Source organism: Bufo gargarizans, chromosome 11 (assembly GCF_014858855.1).
Source record: "Bufo gargarizans isolate SCDJY-AF-19 chromosome 11, ASM1485885v1, whole genome shotgun sequence".
Taxonomy (NCBI): domain Eukaryota; kingdom Metazoa; phylum Chordata; class Amphibia; order Anura; family Bufonidae; genus Bufo; species Bufo gargarizans.
This window is the reverse complement of record NC_058090.1, coordinates 87,159,401-87,179,158: the sequence shown is the minus strand read 5'-3', so window position 1 is coordinate 87,179,158 and position 19,758 is coordinate 87,159,401. Positions and strand designations below refer to the sequence as shown.

Here is a 19,758-nt window from a genome sequence, read left to right as displayed (position 1 = left end):
GCGGTCGGTTTGAGGTACCAGGAACGACACTGGGGAAATGTCGCTCGTGTAGACGGCTAACTACACTGGTGGATGGGGCCACGGAACCTCCTGGGTACAGGAGGTTCGCGATGATCTCTTCCTGAAATTTGAGGAAGGATCCAGTTCTCCCAGCCTTACTGTAGAGAACAAAACTATTGTACAGAGCCAATTGAATTAAATATACAGACACCTTCTTATACCAGCGTCTGGTTCTGCGGGACACTAAATACAGAGCCAACATCTGGTCATTGAAGTCCACCCCTCCCATGTGAAGGTTATAGTCGTGGACTGAGAGGGGCTTTTCAATGACACGGGTTGCTCGCTCAATTTGGATTGTCGTGTCTGCGTGAATGGAGGAGAGCATGTAAACGTCACGCTTGTCTCTCCATTTCACCGCGAGCAGTTCTTCGTTACACAGTGCGGCCCTCTGCCCCCTTGCAAGACGGGTGGTAACGAGCCGTTGGGGGAAGCCCGCGCGACTAGTTCGCGCGGTACCACAGGCGCCAATCCGTTCTAGAAACAAATGCCTAAAGAGGGCCACACTTGTGTAAAAATTGTCCACATAAAGATGGTACCCCTTGCCGAATAAGGGTGACACCAAGTCCCAAACTGTCTTCCCACTGCTCCCCAGGTAGTCAGGGCAACCGACCGGGCTCCAGGGTCTGATCTTTTCCCTCATAGATCCGAAATTTGTGGGTATAGCCTGTGGCCCTTTCACAGAGCTTATACAATTTGACCCCATACCGGGCGCGCTTGCTTGGGATGTATTGTTTGAAGCCAAGGCGCCCGGTAAAATGTATCAGGGACTCGTCTACGCAGATGTTTTGCTCTGGGGTATAAATATCTGCAAATTTCTGGTTGAAATGGTCTATGAGGGGCCGAATTTTGTGGAGCCGGTCAAAAGCAGGGTGGCCTCTGGGACGGGAGGTGCTGTTATCACTAAAGTGCAGGAAACGCAGGATGGTCTCAAATAGTGTCCTGGACATAGCAGCAGAGAACATGGGCATGTGATGAATCGGGTTCGTGGACCAATATGACCGCAATTCATGCTTTTTTGTCAGGCCCATGTTGAGGAGGAGGCCCAGAAAAGTTTTAATTTCGGAAACTTGGACTGGTTTCCACCGGAAAGACTGGGCATAAGGGCTTCCCGGGTTAGCGGTTATAAATTGTGTGGCATATCTGTTTGTTTCGGCCACAACTAAGTCTAAGAGCTCCGCAGTCAAGAACAGCTCAAAAAATCCCAGGGCCGAACCGATCTGAGCTGTCTCAACCCGAACTCCAGACTGGGCGGTGAAAGGGGGAACTACAGGTGCGGCTGAAGTTGGGGACTGCCAATCAGGGTTTGCCAGCACCTCAGGGATTCTAGGGTCTCTACGGGCACGTCTTTGCGGTGGCTGCGACGGGGTCACTACTGCACGTGCCACCGTACCAGCTTCAACTGCCCTTCTGGTGCTCGCTACTTCACCATGTTGTACGGCAGTGCTGGTACTAGGTCCAGGGAGGGCTGGGCTGCTGGTGTATGCCTCACCACGTAATCCGACAGCGCCAGCCCCACTCTGCTGCTCTTGAAGCGGATCCTGCGCAACCTGCGGTCTAGCGACACGGGGCCGGGTACGCCTGGTGGTATCAGGGACCTCAGCCTCCTCGTCCGAACTTTGGGTCAGACTGCCACTGCTTTCTACAGGTTCGTATTCTGACCCGCTGGATTCATCAGATGAGGGTTCCCACTCCTCATCCGACTGGGTCAGAAGCCTGTAGGCCTCTTCAGAAGAATACCCCCTGTTAGACATTTGGGCAACTAAATTTAGGGGTATTCCCTGAGACTACCCAAGAAAAAAAAAGCAAGCCTGTCTTACAAAGGGGAGGCTAGCGAAGTACCGGAGGCCGCTGCGGTTGATAAAAAATATCAAAACTGATTTTTTTATCGCCGCAGTGCGTGTAAAGTGAATGTGCAGTGATCAAAAAAAAATAATTTTTTTGTCACTGCGGTGGGGCGGGTGTGGGCGAACGCACGTGTGGGCGACCGATCAGGCCTGATCGGGCAAACACTGCGTTTTGGGTGGAGGGCGAACTAAAGTGACACTAATACAATTATAGATCTGACCGTGATCAGTTTTGATCACTTTCAGATACTATAAAAGTACAAATGCTGATTAGCGATACGCTAATCAGCGAATAACGGAGTGCGGTGCGGTGGGCTGGGCGCTAACTGATCGCTAACTACCTAACCAAGGGACCTAAACTATACCTAAAACCTAACGGTCAATACCAGTGGAAAAAAAAAGTGACAGTTTGCACTGATCACTTTTTTCCTTTTCACTAGTGATTGACAGGGGCAAGAAGGGGTGATCAAAGGGTTAATTGGGGTGATCTGGGGGCTAAGTGTACTGTAGTGGGTACTCACAGTGATGTGTGCTCCTCTGCTGGAACCAACCGACCAAAAGAAGGAGCAGAGGAGCACAGCAGCCATATAACCCCATCATATTTACTAATATGTGGGGTTAAATGGCTGCTGATTGGATTTTTTGAAAATCATCAACCTGCCAGCCAATGATCGTGGCCGGCAGGTTGATGACGAACTTCTTCTTTGAATTTTTCCGGCCCGCGATGCGCATGCGCGGGCCGGCATACCCGGAAATCTCGCGTCTCGCGAGAGGACGCACCGGCGCGTCCACCCAGAAGAGCACGGCCGCCGAGAAGACGCAATCCTGCGTACGGCGGTCGTGAGGAGGTTAATGCCGGCAGCACGATCTGCCACCGACAAACAATGATTATTAAACCTGCTGACAGATTCCAATTACCTAATGAATGAGCGTTTGCTCGTCCATCGGGTAATCGGCGTCAGTATTACACTGCCTGCTCATCACTATATTGACCCAGGTATACTGTATGGTATGGTTCCTACTGATTAAAATGACACACGTCTTGTGAAAATTGACAGCAATAGACTTTTATTCTTTATGCAAATGAGGGCTATGCACTTTGGCTCCTCAACTTCCTAGTGCTGTATTTAATTTTTTCTCTCAAATGCCACAACCGATTTTGACAATCAGCAGGATCAACCTTTTCAAGAAGTATGTCAGGTTTAGGCTACTTTCACGTCTGTGCCACAGAGATCCAGCCGCCTAATCCGGTAAAAATGGTGAGAATCGGACCGACACAAGCCACAGCATGCACAGGATTCTTGCTGGAGTGCAGCCGATCTTAATGTGGGCATTCCCATTGCATCCGGAGAATTCTGGCAGGTTGTTCTCTGCTGGAATTGCTGCCGCAGATGTGAAAGTAGCCTAAATAGGGCTGATCAGGACCGGACTATTTATCCCCTTCCTTACCAGATGCATTTTCATTCATTCATTCATTCATTCATTCATTTATTTATTTATTATATTTTATATATTTTTTATTATATTTATGTCCCCTTTCCATTGTGATCTTTTTGCCAATATGGAGATATTTAGCTTATGATCATCGAGGATAGAAGCTGCGCGTGGTGGTATATTGCTTTCTTCACACTGTGCACCCCCATAAGTTCTTACAAGACCTCTGGGGGACATTTAACTTGACCTTTTTATTTTGTACATTGCTGGTTACTCCTGTAGCTGGAGCAGACATACAGGTATCAGTCCCAGTTCTTGGAGGGAATACAGAAGCTCTTGTAGATACCCGACCCTCGGCGACCATATGATCACTAGGACTGTAGCTGGCAGTGGCATTGCTGACCGCTGCCTTCTCTATGGGGAGCCCAGCTGTCAATGACTGGCCTGCACCCCGCTCCCACAGCTGTACAATTGGCGTTGACTGTTGCTAACAGGAACGCCGTTGCAGAGATAAGTGCCCACAACTGGGACCCTTACGGTCTATGGGTGGTCTGCAAGTGCTTTATATGTTCTTTGTTTTTCTCGCCTCTTACAACACTTTTTTTTTTCTTTTGCAGGATTTTTTCTTTTACTCCTTAGTGTATGATCCTCAGCAGAAAACATTGTTGGCAGATAAAGGAGAAATACGTGTGGGCAACAGATACCAAGCTGACATTACAGATCTGCTAGAAGAAGGTAATAATCGCTTCTGTATGACAATGTGTCCGGCCTAAATTCTCCCTCTGATGTCTAGACTGTAATGCTGGGTATTCTGCAGCTGAGCAGTTTTAGGTTTTACAGTAACATAGCTCGATTGACAAAGTTAGGGCTCATTCACACGACCGTTGGTTGTTTTGCCGTCCGCCAAACACAGGTGCTGGCCATGTGCATTCCTCATTTTGTGGAAAGTAACAGCCAGCCCCTAATAGAACTGTCCTATCATTGTCCGAAAAAAGTGCTGCCCGCATCTTTTATGGCCCCATCAAAGTGAATGGGTCTGCATTCAACCCGAAGAGAAAAAATGTGGATCAGATGCGGACTAAAAATACTGTAGCCTACTGGCGGCTCTCACGAAAACTGTACATTAGCCGGCAATAGTTATTGTGACTATATGGATACAGATATAACATTGTCAGATACGATGACGGCGATCATCCTGGTGGACAACGATAACCAACATTACAGGAATGTTTTCATATATAATACTTATTTTTTTTTCCGTCACAGGCGTAGAAGATGGTAGAGACCAAGCTTTCCTTGAGACAAAAGTTTGGGAGGCAAGCAACCCCCTTACAGATAAACAGATAGACCAGTTTTTAGTAGTAGCACGGTAAGAAAGCAATGAAATATATATATATATATATATCTACACAATTTGTCCTGTGATATACTTCTATTAATCTCTTAAACTATAACTGTATTTAAAAGATGTGGATGTGATGGTGACATATCAAAGGATTTGATAGGTGGAGGGTCCTAGTCCTTTAGATTGATGGGTACCATGAGGAGAATGAAGCACTCGCACTGAGCGCTCTCTCCTTGCTGCAGGAGATGGACTGGAGACTGTCTCCTAGACTCTGAGTGCTTCTTTCTTCTCGTTCTAGTGATCACAGAGTCTCCGCACTCGGATCGCCCCGATCAGTTCCTTTTGAAATATATCACTATGAAATAAGAATTTTTTTATTATTATTTTTTAAAGCACAGGGATGCTTTTAAGGGTTTGTTCAACCTGTAGGGACTTTTTCTGCCAGACCCATGGTGGGAATCGTAGTTGCATGATCCTTGCTGCTGGGTTCTGGCTCAGTCGCTCCACCTCAGGCCACACAAGCTGAAATCAAAGGATGTTAGACAAGACGCCGTGCGAAGTATGCCTGCAGCAACCCTCTTGGGGTACAGTGCCATTTCTTCCCTCGCCCCCAGCTGTTTGCTGTGTTCACGATTTTCCTGACTAATACATTCCTCAATAATCGAGTGATTCCCATTATTTTTATATGGTTATGTAATAACGTAATAGTACGTCATGGCGGCATGTGACTTGCCGCCATGTTAAGTAATACATATTTTATGAGGTATCACTTTCTGTTTTAAAAGCGGAGAAATTGAATTTGAGAAAATTGGCAATTTTTTTAAAATTTATGGTAAATTTGGGATTTTTTCATAAATTAAAGGTGAAATACATTGACTCAAATTTATGACTTGCATGAAGTACAATGTGTCACGAGAAAACAATCTCAGAATGGCCTGGATAAGTAAAAGCGTTCCAAAGTTATTACCCCATAAAGTGACACATGTCAGATTTGCAAAAAAATGGCCTGGAGAGGAGGGCACACAGTGGAAGGGGTTAATTTCATGTCAGTTATTTTTATGTATTTTTTTTGTTCCAGATCCGTAGGTACTTTTGCCCGTGCGTTAGACTGCAGTAGCTCTGTGCGGCAACCAAGTCTACACATGAGTGCAGCTGCGGCATCTAGAGACATCACGTTGGTAAGGAAGAATGGTTGATGGCAACTTTATAATTAAAAACTAAATAAATAAAAGATGCCTCTGAACTGGACCGTATGAGGCCGATTTACCAAGATTGAAGGGGTTGTGTCACTTCAGCAGATGGTATTTATCATGTAGAGAAAGGTAATACTGGGCACTTACTAATGTATTGTGATTGTCCATATTGTCTCCTTTGCTGGCTGGGTTCATTTTTCTAGCACATTATATTCTGCTAATTTCCATGGTTACGACCACCCTGCAATCCATCCGTGGTGGTCGTGCTTGCCCACTATAAGAAAAGGCGCTGGCTTCTCTGGTAGCCGGGATTGTGGGAAGGCACACATGCGCAGCATATTCCATCCTGGCCACTTTGTATCTGCACTGCAGTAGTGGTCTTAACCCCTGGATACGAGTGGTGTATAATGTGATGGAAAAATGAATCCAGCCAGCAAAGGAAGCAATATGGACAATCACAATACATTAGTAAGTGGCTTGTATTAACCTTCTCTACATGAAGAAAGAAAATACTCAGTCAGGTTGCCTTTCTATAGTGCTGCAGGTCCCAAAGTAAGTGGGTTTATTTCACAACAATCCGTAAATAAGTCTCAGTGTAGGACCGTGCTGCTCCCAATTCGCAGAGGATCTCCCTCACTGGATTAAGTCAGCGACCACTTTTTCAAATAGGCGAACATCGATGGTCCACGGGAAACTCACAGTTCACGGGTCAGTTTTTCTGTGGATGCCAAGAGTGGCACCACTGACCCGTGAACTGTGAGTTTCCCGTGGACCATCGATGTTCGCCTATTTGAAAAAGTGGTCGCTGACTTAATCCAGTGAGGGAGATCCTCTGCAAATTGGGAGCAGCGCGGTCTTACATTGAACCTTCTCTACATGAGATGCCATTTACTAAAGTGAGACAACACCTTTAATGTCACTTTTATGGTGTAAAAATAGGGGGTAACTATAAGATCAGTGGAGGTCCTACTGCTGGGACCCCAGCGATCATGAGAATGAGGGCCCCGTACCCCCTGCTGCTTCCCTAAAATGACCGGAGCGGCCTGTTGCACATGCGTGCATCCTCTTTTAGTTTCTATGGGAGTTCCAGAGATGCTGAGTACAGTGTTCTGATCTCGTGATCAGTGGGGGGGTACCAGCGGTAGGATCCCAACAATCTGATAGTTATCCCCTATCCTGTGGATTACTGATGGTTCTGCGGCTCAGGAAATGCTCTCGTACAGAAGGATGGTCTCTAACTACATTTTCTCTGATTCTAGTTCCACGCTATGGACACATTACACAAAAACTATTACGATATATCTAAAGCCATTTCTGCCCTGGTACCACAAGGAGGTCCTGTGCTCTGCAGAGATGAAATGGAGGAGTGGTCCGCTTCAGAGGCAAATCTGTTTGAAGAGGCTTTGGAGAAGTATGGCAAGGATTTTACAGACATTCAGCAGGACTTTGTAAGTAAAGCGTTTTATGTGGAAATTATCTGCAGATTATGGCCGGGCATCACCTCTGCTGTTTACTCAGTGTAGCTCTACCTACAGAGGGATTTATAGAGTAAACTGCAAGACGTTTCTGGGACTCGGCAGTCCATTATTGTGCCAGGTTTTATGATCTACCCAGGCGCTGCAAATCATTGACCCCCGACAGCACTAAGAATAATGATGGAACCCTAATGCATGCACCTCAGATCGGCTAAGCATGCATGTTTATTTCAATACATATACGGGGTAGACCGCTACCAGATACCTGTCGGAAACATTGTGTGGTTTTGATTTTTGTTCCGTTACGACAGGCATGCACAACCTGCGGCCCTCCAGCTGTTGCAAAACTACAACTCCCAGCATGCCTTAACAGCGTACAGCTATCAGCCTACAGGAGGGCATTGTGGGAGTTGTAGTTTTACAACAGCTAGAGGGCCGCAGGTTGAGCATGCCTGCGTTACGACATTCACCGCACAGGGATTTTTTAAAAATATTTTAAGACTTCAGGCATTTTTAAACGGGCAATACCTGAAATGTAGATTTATTTGATTAATATATTTTTATATGTTAAATTGGAAAATGGGGGTGATTTAAACTTTTAACATTTTACTTTTTTTTTTCCCCACTATTTTATTTATGATATTTTTTTAAAACTTTTTTAGTAATAATTTTTAACCCCCTTAGGGGGATAGAACCTGTGGTATTTTGGTCCTATTCACCCTAATAAAGATCTATTTGGGTGATTGGCATCCTGACACTCTCCTTGCTGAGCTGTGCCTCATGCACAGCGCAGCAGGGAGGTTACCATGACGGGCCTGGGAAGCTTCAGAAGCATGCTACCATGGTAACTGATCAGAGCCCTGCATTTTCACTTAGGGGCTCTGATTAGAAGGCAGAGGGAGTGCATCCTGCTGCCTTACCTCACAGATCGCAGCATCTGAGGGGCTTAATGACAGGGTTCAGCATGATCACCATTCTCCAATGTTGCAGCCTGGTGTAGTATACAGCCGACCCCCGCCATGTATTGAGCGGGCTCACAACGCCATGACGTCACAGTGGTTGAAGGGGTTAATGCAGTTTCCTGACTTTCAAACGGGAAATGCTGTGTGAATGAGGCCTTACCCCGTACCCCAGCTCGGTGCTATAGGCTTGTGTGACGTGTCATTGAGTAATAACCTCCATCTTGTGCTGTTTCATTTATATTTCTTTTCTTTCCTTTAGTTACCATGGAAATCGCTGACCAGCATAATAGAATATTACTATATGTGGAAAACAACGGACAGATACGTGCAACAGGTATTATCATGTGTAACACTGTAGTAGTAGTAGTAACTGCTTGCTGTCAGTGAAAATCATTCTTCACGAATCAACCCCCTGCCATGTATACCCGATTTTGGAGGGGAAGGAAAACATTTTTTTTCTCTTTTTTTCCTTTTATTTTATTTTCTGTTCTGGTCAACGTCTGTACCTGGTCTAATGGGCAATTTAGTGATCACAATGAAAACCAGGAACTATTGCAATTTGTCTGTGGGTGAGATATGATCTCTCTCGTTGAGTGGGTTGTAGCTTTCTATTTGTGAGCTCTTATTACGGGATATATTGCTGGGAAATGACTAGTTCATACTGTAGGAGGCCTATTAGAAGAAACATTCAAAAAGCCCTTTATTATGCTCTATATGGGAGAGACACGATTACGAGAACCTGTCAGCTTTCCTGACGTGTCTGTCTTACTAATTGTGTCATTGCTCTGTTATTCCTCCTGAAAATATAACATTGGAATAACAAATATAACATTGGAATAACTATTCCCGCTGTCCCCCCCCGAGGATCTTATGCTGTGTAACCGGTGCTCGCAGTGTAGGCACACACCATTTTTTCCATACATATATTTTGTGGAGGAGGAACAGAAGACCAGCACCACACCTTCTCTAGACCTGCAGGGGCTCAGGCTGGATTATATATTCGGTGCAGGGATAGATGCTTTTGCCTATCCCTATGCCAACTATGTGTTAGCGTAACTTTAGGGTGCAAAACACCACATCTTAGGCGGTCACTTTCTTGCAAAGCGTTTCCTCTTTTTAGTTAAAGGGGTTGTCCACTTTTCTGGTTACTGTGGATCAATGTGTTTGTAGGATGAGTATATGGCACTTACTAATATAGCCTTTGTTGAAATGATGTGCCATTTTCTGTATTTCAGAAAATATGCCCCCGTGTTTGCCAGGTTTGTTCTGCTCTCCACACAGAGGTCCTGTCCATTAGATGGCCACTGATGGGGGGGTCATGTGACCAGGCAGATCACCTCCATGTCATGTCTCCTCCATTCAAACACATTGCACCTGCCATCTGCAGTTGTGCTGTTGGGTTTAGTGCAGGTGCACTGCAGTGTTTGCCTCGTCACATGACCCTCCATCAGCAGCCGTTTTATGGACAGGAACTCCATGTGGGCAGCACAAAAGATTTGGCAAACAAGTGGGCATGCCTTATGAAATATAGAAAATGGCGCAGAATTTCAACCAAGGCTGTATTAGTACTTGCCATACAATCATCTCACCATTGGCCACCCTCTAAGCACAGATTCTTGGGCAACATTTATGATGTCACCCAAGTGCACTCACATTAGTAAAAGAAAAGATGCTCCAGAATGATGTCATGGGAAGTACGAGTATTTAGTAAGAAATGTCAGGTGGATGACAGGACCTCATTACTTAGGATTTGAATCTCTCACATTTTTGAGACACTGCCACTTATAGAGACAAGGTGTAGGTCATGAAAAATAAAACAAAGGGAGACATTTCTCTTGGGGTCCATTCACACATCTGTAGTGTATAGCAGATCCGCAATACACCCGGCCGGCACCCCCAAAGAACTGCCTATTCTTGTCCGCACTTGTGGACAAGAATAGAACATGCGGACTGGAAGATGGGGGCCGCGCTCCGGAAATGCAGATACGAAGAGCACATAGTGTGCTGTCCGCATCTCTTCCAGGCCCATAGAAAATGAATGGGTCCGCAACGTTGCGGAACAGATCCGGACCCATTCTATGGACCCTTAGTCTTTGTTTAGTCTGCTTCACCAGTTTTGTGGCGTAAAAATGTTGTAAGGGATTCCCTTGTGTCACATTTGGCACATATTACTGCAGCATTAAGTAACATTTTTAGAATGTTGTGAGCCTTGCCACTTTCAGAAGTGGAGTGAAAAGCAGGTCAGGATTACAGATGAGCACCTTTAAGTCTCATTTATGTTGTGCAACATCTTGAAAAGTCTCAACCTGTTGGTAAGTGTACACCATGTTTCACTTGCACCAAATATATTTACTGTGCGCTATTTCATAAATTTGACGCAACCTCACAGAGCAAAACCGGACAACAAAACTGATACCAAAACCATTGCACATGATAAATTCAGCCCCAAAAGGTGAAGATGAGAGGACTGTGCCCTTTACAGTTTATAATTCAAAGGGGACGGGGGACAGTGTCAGGTTGAAGTGCCAATGCCACTGGACGTCAATCCATGTGGTGTGTGGTAAGACACTTAATAAGACAACGTAACGTTGATTACTTAGACCGAGTGCTGTCACCAGTATCAGATCAGTAACGGCCACTACACAGTGTATGGAGTAGCGCTGGAGCTTGGCAAAATAGCTGGCCAGTGGGGGTGGCGGGAGACTGACCCCCGACGATATGTTGGTGACCTGTCCTAAGGAGTAAGTCCTAGATACATCCTTTTAATAGAAGCCTTGTTTTTGGTGTATTGCTTGATCTTTAGAAATGATTCTATTTTTTTCTTTTCTTTCAGAAACGGTTGAAAGCAGCTGAAGCCGAAAGCAAACTAAAACAAGTATATATACCCAACTAGTAAGTATTTCATACTGGTCGTTATTCTGTTGCATACATTATATAATTGGGCAAAATGTATGAGGAAGCAAAAAAAGTGAATGTAAAGAATTATCTCAGGTAAGACCCCTTTAGAAAAAGAGAAAAATAAACGCTGACCATCTCAGTCCCCAATGAATGATGGTGGGACCAAAATTCAGAATTTGATAGACACATTTGGGTTTTTCTTTCTTTGAAAACTGCTGTTCGTTGGTATCATTGCAAAAAAGGTATGGAGACAATAGTGCCCTGCTGTGTACGGTTAGGTCGCGTTCAGGCGTGGCTGCGGACACCTCACAGCAAAAGTATTTTCATAGAATTGGCAATTGGACGCACTGTATGTGACTGAAAAACCCCAAACTCTCAAATTTGTTGCAAATTGTTTTGCTGGAAAAAAACAACCTGCAATGTAATCTGCATTTGTGATTTGTGGTGCATGTTTCCTAGTGGGTTTGATTTGTATTCGGTCTTTCTGAAAAATCCACACCTCTGTCCGAAATGAGCATTGAATTCTGCAGCTCGTTGCAGCTTTTGATGCAGAGTGTCTGCACAGAAGCTTTTTCTTTAGTGGTGTGTGGTTCTAGCTCCAAGCACCGACTTATTGGGTTGCTGCAAGGCTGTCATGGCCATAGAGACCCAGAAACGGCCACATATAGATTTGGGAAGCAGCCTAATCTTTTATTCAGTTACTGACTAAAAGTTAAGAGGGATCGGCACTTTGCAGCTAAATTAGAGTAATGCCCTGCACTAGATTTACTAAAGCAGCCGCTAATTGGCATCTAGGCTTAACCTAGCCCTTATGGAACAGCCTAGGCCTCCCACCCTCTGGTTAGGGTAGCGGTAGAGGCTGCTAATTAGCCTCTGGATGGAATTGCTTCCCTCCCTCACGTCCAGGGTAGTGGTGTAACCAGTTTCCACCATCCATTTTCAAGATAGTGCGTGTTTTTTTTTTTTTTGTATACAAATGCCGGCATTGATAGGCCCTTTATTTGCTTTGTTCTTCAGTGTGGAAGCCTTCTAGGATTTTGTCTTATGCCTCCACCATTTATTTCTACTTTCTAGTAACAAACCGAACCCAAACCAGATAAGTGCAAATAGTATCAAACCTGCCGTGGTCAATGGAACTGTGGTACAAACCCCGAACATGAGTGGACGAGCCTGTGAGAGCTGCTACAGTAAGTGCGAGGGGGGGCTTTTATTTATTTTTTTGCTGGGTCTCCTCCGTCCATGTGTTGACCACTGCTGAACCTCCTAGTGGTAATGAGATCAAGAAGTCTGCAGATACCTGTATTACACATGTAAATTTTTTTGGTTTATAGAATTGCTTGTTAGCGATCATCTTGTGATGTAATACTGCCACTGATTGCCCGATGAACGAGCAAACAATCATCTAGCAATCCAAATCTTTTGAGAGGTTAAAAAATTATCGTTTGCAGGCGGCAGATCGTTGTGTCTAATGGCGATCTGCCGCCGGCAAACCACTGTACAGCATGGGGATGAGCAATGGCATAGTGATCCCTCCTCTCCCTGCTGCAGAGGAGATCGCTGCATGTAATAGCAGCAGTCTGTGCCGCTAGTGAGCAGGTGATTGCCGGGAGGGAACGCCCCCACCCCCCTCTCCTGACAATTGTCTGCCACATCGGGCTGTGTAATACAGCCTTCAGTGTTCACAAGTTGAAATTGGTTACCGAGTTGTATAAAACTAGATGTTCCCTAGAGACACGTGAGAAGTTTTCACTGGTAAGAGTCCCAGCTCAGAGACCCCTTACCACACATGCAAGAACTGTTCTAAAGTGCTATTTCGAGGAGAAGTTTGGTCAGTAGGTCATGACGGAGCTGCAGCTGCTGTGCACTCTTACCAGCTCATTAGATGCTTTGTTTTAGTAAATGGTAACATTGCAATAACTGCGGGTATGCTTTAAAGGGGTTCCCCCATCATAGACATTGATGAAGTATTTACAAAATATTAGATAAATATCTGATAGGTGCAGGTCCCATCTCGGGGATCCTCACCTGTTACCCTCAACCCCCGCACCACAGCCACTGAATGGCTAGGGGGTCGCGCATGTGCGTCCCTCTGCCCTTAAAAACAGCTAAGAATGTGTACTTGGCTGTTTTTGGAAGAGAGAGCCTTACATGCATCCAACCATACCTCTCCATTCACCACAGCCATAAACTGGGAGAGGGGAACACCCATTCTGGAGATAACCGACTCGCACCCATCAGATGTTTATGGCGTATCCTGTGGATATGCCGTAAATGTCTGGGATGGGAAACCCCTTAAGTTAGTGGTCTGTGGGAAGTAGTCTACTAGACCAGAAGCTTATTTGCCCTTCATGGGTATATCTTGGTGACTATCATAGTTGGCTCTGTAGGGAAGTACCAGTCCTATTACTTTCCATTCGGTCTTCTTTTAAATCTAGCAGTTTGGCATAGAAAGACAATATACCAATGAGCAATAAAACATCAAATCAGAATGTGGCTGTACAACACAAATAGAACGCAAGTGTCAAAAATGAATAGCTCCTAGATGGGACAAACCCAGACACTCAGCATGTACACAGATATAATACAAAAATGTATCATTATTGAAATCGATAAAACAAATAAATAGATGCATAAATTGGCAAAGACTAACACAACCACATGGAGAGTGCACACAATACGTCGGAACATCAAGTTATAGCATTACAAGTAATGGAGAAGGTGGGATGGAAAAACAAGTCTAAATAAATACAAAATCAAACCATGATTCACAGCATATACACAATACAGACCCGGCTAGTGGCTCCTCCTAGAGACCCCGACATGTTTCGCGTTGGCTTCCTCAGGGGGAGTAGGTACTAGGAGCTATAAAACGCCAATACAAAATTGTGTACAGTTTTTAGTATGAGACTATTTCATGCTGTGTATGCTTTGAGCAGTCATTGATATTTCATAGACATCTCAAGATTTGACACGAACTTTCCAAATGTTGTAATTCTACAAAAAAAAGTAATTTACTTTCTACATAGCAACGCAATCTTACCAGTGGTATTCCTGGGGTCCTCCAAATATGCAGTGTCGTCTATGTGCATTGTGCTGGGCATACTGGAAAAAGTATGGTGGATTGAAGATGCCAACCAGATTGGATGGGGAGAGGCCAGGTCCAAATCGTAACAACATGGTATGTTTCCAGGAACGTGAAACTGATTAAATGCAGTGAAACCTTTTGAGACGATCATCAAGATCCTAGGAAAAAGAAAATTGTGTTTTTAGATTAGGAGGTCTTAGTTTCTTTAAAGAAGAGGGCCAGCATTCTAAGAATGGACGCCTACATTTTGCCAATTATTTCTTAAGTATGGTAGGCGACATATATACAATGGAGTAAGATTGTAGAATCAGACTACATGTGGTTTGTTTGTAGTCTGTTACCAAGGAAACCACCTGAAGCAAAACATGTTTGTTTATACTAAAATAAAGCATTACATATTACTTACACAGTCCTTTAACCAAATATACATTAGGGTCAGCTGTTCTAAACTTGGGTGCAGATAGGGTTACATGTACTTTATTTTTTATTTTTTTACATCTATTACCCTATTGAAAAAAGCGTATGTTTTCCTTACATGGAAGAGTCCACATAGCTTGTCTATGAGAGCCGGTGGAAGCCCAAAATTTGCCATGAAAACGCGTCAAGCATTTTATCTGCACACTACAAAGTTGACCAGGATCGCGAGGCGACTATGTCGGGATATTTTCCGTCCACGTTATGCTGCAAGACATCCTTACATGCCTATCAACAGTGCTGCAATCAAAGCCGAGTGTAGGTATTCCGGTTATCGCTGGTATGTTTGCACAGTATGTTTGTTTTATGTATTTGTTCTCTGATGATTAATTCCATCTAAGCGTTATTAGTATTAAGATGTCTCTCCTCAGACATTAGGGGGACATCGCTAGCCTCAGGCTATCTTTAGAATGGAGCCCGCACTGTGCCCCGCTATTTCCATTCGCACCATAGAAGTGAATGGAGCAATGGCTGTGCTTGAGCGGTGCACTTCTCATTCATTTCAGTGGAACTGCTGAAAATAGCCGAGCGTGGTGCGCTCTCCTTCATTTTACGGGCTCCATTCTAAAGATAGGCGCAGCTCTTAGCTGTTTTTGGCGTTCCCGTAGGAATGAATGGAGGGCGCATGCGCAGTGCACCCTACTTCACTTGGTGTGCTTCGGGTGGGACCCGCACCTATCGGTTGTTTTTGGGCATATCCTAGAGACAACCCCTTTAAGCTGCTGTAGGTATTTTTTGGGGGGAGGGTGGTTTATTACTATAGTGGTATCTGTATTTTACATAGAATGGTTGCACATATTGCCAGGCTGAAATCACCAGTTTGGTTCTCAGAGAGGTAGTCATTATATACATTATTTCAGCTGCATAAAATATCTGTGGGTGTTTGGTGTATACTTCATCCATGCTCCCTGATTTGACACCATGGCAAGCAGCTTGTTAGGCCTCTTTCACACGGGCGTCATGTTTTTGGGCCGGATAAGATGCGGGTGCATCGCGGGAAAATGTGCGATTTTTCCGCGCGAGTGCAAAACCTTTTTAATGCGTTTTGTACGTGCGTGAGAAAAATTGGCATGTTTGGTACCTGAACTTCTTCACTGAATTTCGGGTTTGGGTTAGGTGTTGTGTAGATTGTATTATTTTCCCTTATAACATGGTTATAAGGGAAAATAATAGCATAGTTAATACAGAATGCATAGTATAATAGGGCTCACTTAACTCACCTTTAATCCACTTGTTCGCGCAGCCGGCATCTCTTCTGGTAAAGGACCTTTGACATCACTGCGTTCATCACATGGTCCATCATTATGGTGATGGATCGTGTGACGGACCATGTGATGAGCGCAGTGATGTCACCACAGGTCCTTTTCCTACTGCACAGCAAAGAAGAAGACAGAAGAGAAGCGGGGCTGCGTGAACAAGTGGATTAAGGCAAGTTAAATTATTATTTTTTTTTTTTAACCCCTCCAGCCCATTTTTACTTTGCATTCTGTATTAAGAATGCTATTTTCTCGCCCATTCCATTGGGGGACACAGACCATGGGGTATAGCTTAGGCCATTACTAGGAGGAGACACTATGCAAATAATAAAAAACAGCTCCTCCTCCACTGGCTATACCCCCAGGCTCCAACAGGAGGACCTCAGTTTTAGCTTAGTGTCTGATAAGGAGGTGACGCTCCTGCTCCTGCAGGATTGTCCCTGTAGTTTTTTTCTACTCCTGTTTGTTTAAGGGAAAATAATAATGATCGGGTCCCCATCCTGATCGTCTCCTAGCAACCGTGCGTGAAAATCGCACCGCATCCGCACTTGCTTGCAGATGCTTGCGATTTTTCACGCAGCCCCCATTCACTTCTATGGGGCCTGCGTTGCGTGAAAAACGCACAAAATAGAGCTTGCTGCGATTTTCACCCAACGCACAAGTGATGTGTTAAAATCACCGCTCGTGTGCACAGCCCCATAGAAATGAATGGGTCCGGATTCAGTGCGGGTGCAATGCGTTCACCTCATGCATTGCACCCGCGTGGAAATCTCGCCCGTGTGAAAGAGGCCTTACTTGCATTAACCACTTCAGGACACAAACAGTTTTGAAAACTTTCATCCTCGCCTTTCAAGGACCATAACTACATTTTTTTTTTCTTTGTTTTTTGTGGGATGAGTTGTGCTTAAATTTTGTGAGGTGAAAATAGAAAACCTTCAATCCTGCAATTGTTGTGTGGGTTGTATTTTTATGACATTTAGGGCTCATTCACACGACCGTTGGTGTCCCGTTCCCATATTGCGGACCACATTTGCGGATCCGCAATACACGGGCACCGTTCCGTTGTCATTCCGCATCACTACTGCGGACCCATTCATTTCAATGGGTCCGCAAATCCGTAGATGCGTAACTTAAGCACTACGGAGTGCTTTCTGGGGTTCCATTCCGTGCCTCCGCACCGCAAAAAGATAGAGCATCAAGTGAATGGGTCTGCGATCCCTATGCACCTGTCCCACGGAAGGTGCCCTTGCATTGCGGACCGCAAATTGCGGTCCACAGCACAGGCACTGGCTTCACATGCTCGTGTGAACGAGCCCTTACTTTGCTGGAAAAATGACTTGACAACCTTGTCCTCCAACACCAAATTTATATTATTATGTTTTATTATAAAAAAAGAAAAAGAAAAATCTTTTTCTAAAATTACAATTGTTGCCGTATTTTGACACCCATAACTTTTTATTCTTCGTATTGACTTTTTAATTCAAAAATGGTAGCACAGAGAGCTACGTCTTAGACCCCTACACAAGGGGAAGCATTGTTCTATAGCAATCAAGGGAGCCGTTACTTGGGTTTTGCTTTGAGCCTTAGGAAGGATTCGAGGCTACCACAGCAATACATTACTATGGAGTGGCAGGGCTCCACAGGAACATTAACAACTCCCATAGGCTGCAATTGTTGTTTACTGCAGGTCTATGGGAGAAGCAGCCATAGGATCTCATGTTCAGCTCCCCTAAGGGGCTTAAAAAAAACTGGGAAAAAAAAGGTATAAAAATTCTAATCACACCCCTTCCGCTACTTTAAAAAATAAACATAAAAAAAAGTATAGAGTGAGCACAACCTGAGAGCTTTCTACATACACTTCTTGTGCACCTGGAGCATACAGTTATATGGTATGAAGTGCTGTATTTCTGGCTTGTCTTCACGTGTCTTGTAATTGGTATATCTTTTATTGACTTGTTTCAGGTACAACAAGGCTTCCAGAAGCTTCTAAATCTCCACTGATGCTAAAACAGATTGTCCGAAAACCTCTAGAACAAGTCGTGAGATACATAGGTACTTTCTATCATTTTGTATCACTTGCATGTATTTTTCTAAGGGTACTTTCACACTTGAGTTGCTGGATTCCGGCAGGCAGTTCCGTCGCCGGAACTGCCTGCCGGATCCGGAAATCTGTATGCAAACGGATATCATTTGTAGACTGATACGGATGCTGATCCGTCTCACAAATGCATTGCAATACCGGATCCGTCTCTCCGGTGTCACACGGAAAAACGGATCCGGTATTTATTTATTTTTTACATTTTTAAAGGGCTGCTCATGCGCAGACCAGAAGACCGGATCCGTCATTGCGGCAATTTTAAAGCTGGATCTGGCACTAATACAATGGAAAAAAAAATCCGGGTCCAGCATTCCGGCAAGTGTTCAGGATTTTTAGCCGGAGAGAAAAATGCGTCCAAATACTGTAAAAGGATTCAACTGAAGACATCCTGATCCATCCTGAACGGATTGCTCTCCATTCAGAATGCATTAGGATAAAACTGATCAGTTTTTTTCCAGTATTGAGCCCCTAGGACGGAAACTCCAATACCGGAAAAGTTTTGACATAGAAATGCTGCATTTGTACAGGTTTTTTTTTTTTTTTTTTTTTTTTTTTTACGTACTTAGTTTCCTCTTGGCCAGCATGTCACATCTGGCCCTGGCGTTTTTTGCTCCGAAGGAAAACTCTTAGGCTGTTTTCACATCTCTGCTTTTACATTTCCGTTCTTCTGCTCTGTCATCCGAGCAGAAGAATGAAAAAACAAAAACAAATTGCCACTTGACTGAGGCGAACGGAGCCTACGGACCCCATTGACTATAATGGAATCTGTTAGCTTTCTGTTCAGGATGCATGCAGGACTTTTGTCTCGGCTCCAAAAACCTTCTCCGGAGTCAGTGGGGTCCGCAAACTCCGTTCCCTTCGGCTGAGTGTCGAATCTCGCACTTCCGTTAGTTTCGTTCTTCTGCCTACATGTAAAAGCAGCCTTACACACAAACGCACACACATCTTTAGGGAAAACAAACATAGTGTAAAACCACCCTAAAATACATTGAGCTAATTGAAATCCTCTAATTTACCAGAGGCGCATCCCTGCACTCCCAAGCCAGAGTCCATCAAGAATATTTCCACAAGCATCAACAACGCCCTGACTCCATCGAAATCTTCTCCCGTCATCAACAACGGATCTCCAACAATCCTGGGCAAGCGCAGCTACGAGCAGCATAATGGTATGGACGGTATGTGTCTCGTATTTGTCTTCTTCCTGTCTGTTAGCTTCTCTGTAACCTGAGCTTTGATCACAATAGTTTCCGCATCCAAAAATTGGACGGTGGACCGCACTGGACTAACTGTCTAATTTCTCTTTTGATTCGGATGCACAGTGCCAAATTCTAATTGCTAACATTTAAGTAGCCAAATCTCAATTTTCTCATTTCGGTGCGCACAGTTTTTTTTTGTTTTGTTTTGTTGCTCCATGTCACGGGTTTGTAACTTCAAACTGTGTTGCAGACTATTTTAAGGACAGATCAGCAAGAAAAGATGTCCGCCTAAGCCCAATGGATGGAAAGAGAGCGCTGTCCTACCTTGCATGTAGAAAGGAGAAAATAATGAAGGAGATTAAACAGGACGGGGAGAGAAAATGGAGCACCTTTTAATATGGACTGAAGCTGTGAGGAGTTCTTGAATCAACATTTTTA

General features: G+C 44.5%; 1 protein-coding gene across 1 annotated transcript in view; it reads left to right on the top strand.

Annotated features, from left to right (window-relative positions):
* The first annotated feature begins 2,825 nt into the window (after positions 1-2,825).
* Positions 2,826-19,758, top strand: part of LOC122921385 (metastasis-associated protein MTA1-like) — a 63,249-nt gene continuing 46,316 nt past the window's right edge. The window contains 12 exon segments of the mRNA XM_044271364.1: positions 2,826-2,852; positions 3,956-4,073; positions 4,605-4,707; positions 5,762-5,861; positions 7,136-7,324; positions 8,573-8,647; positions 11,147-11,205; positions 12,286-12,398; positions 14,238-14,389; positions 14,839-15,028; positions 17,989-18,078; positions 19,144-19,299. Coding sequence (XP_044127299.1) covers positions 2,826-2,852; positions 3,956-4,073; positions 4,605-4,707; positions 5,762-5,861; positions 7,136-7,324; positions 8,573-8,647; positions 11,147-11,205; positions 12,286-12,398; positions 14,238-14,389; positions 14,839-15,028; positions 17,989-18,078; positions 19,144-19,299 — 1,372 coding nt within the window.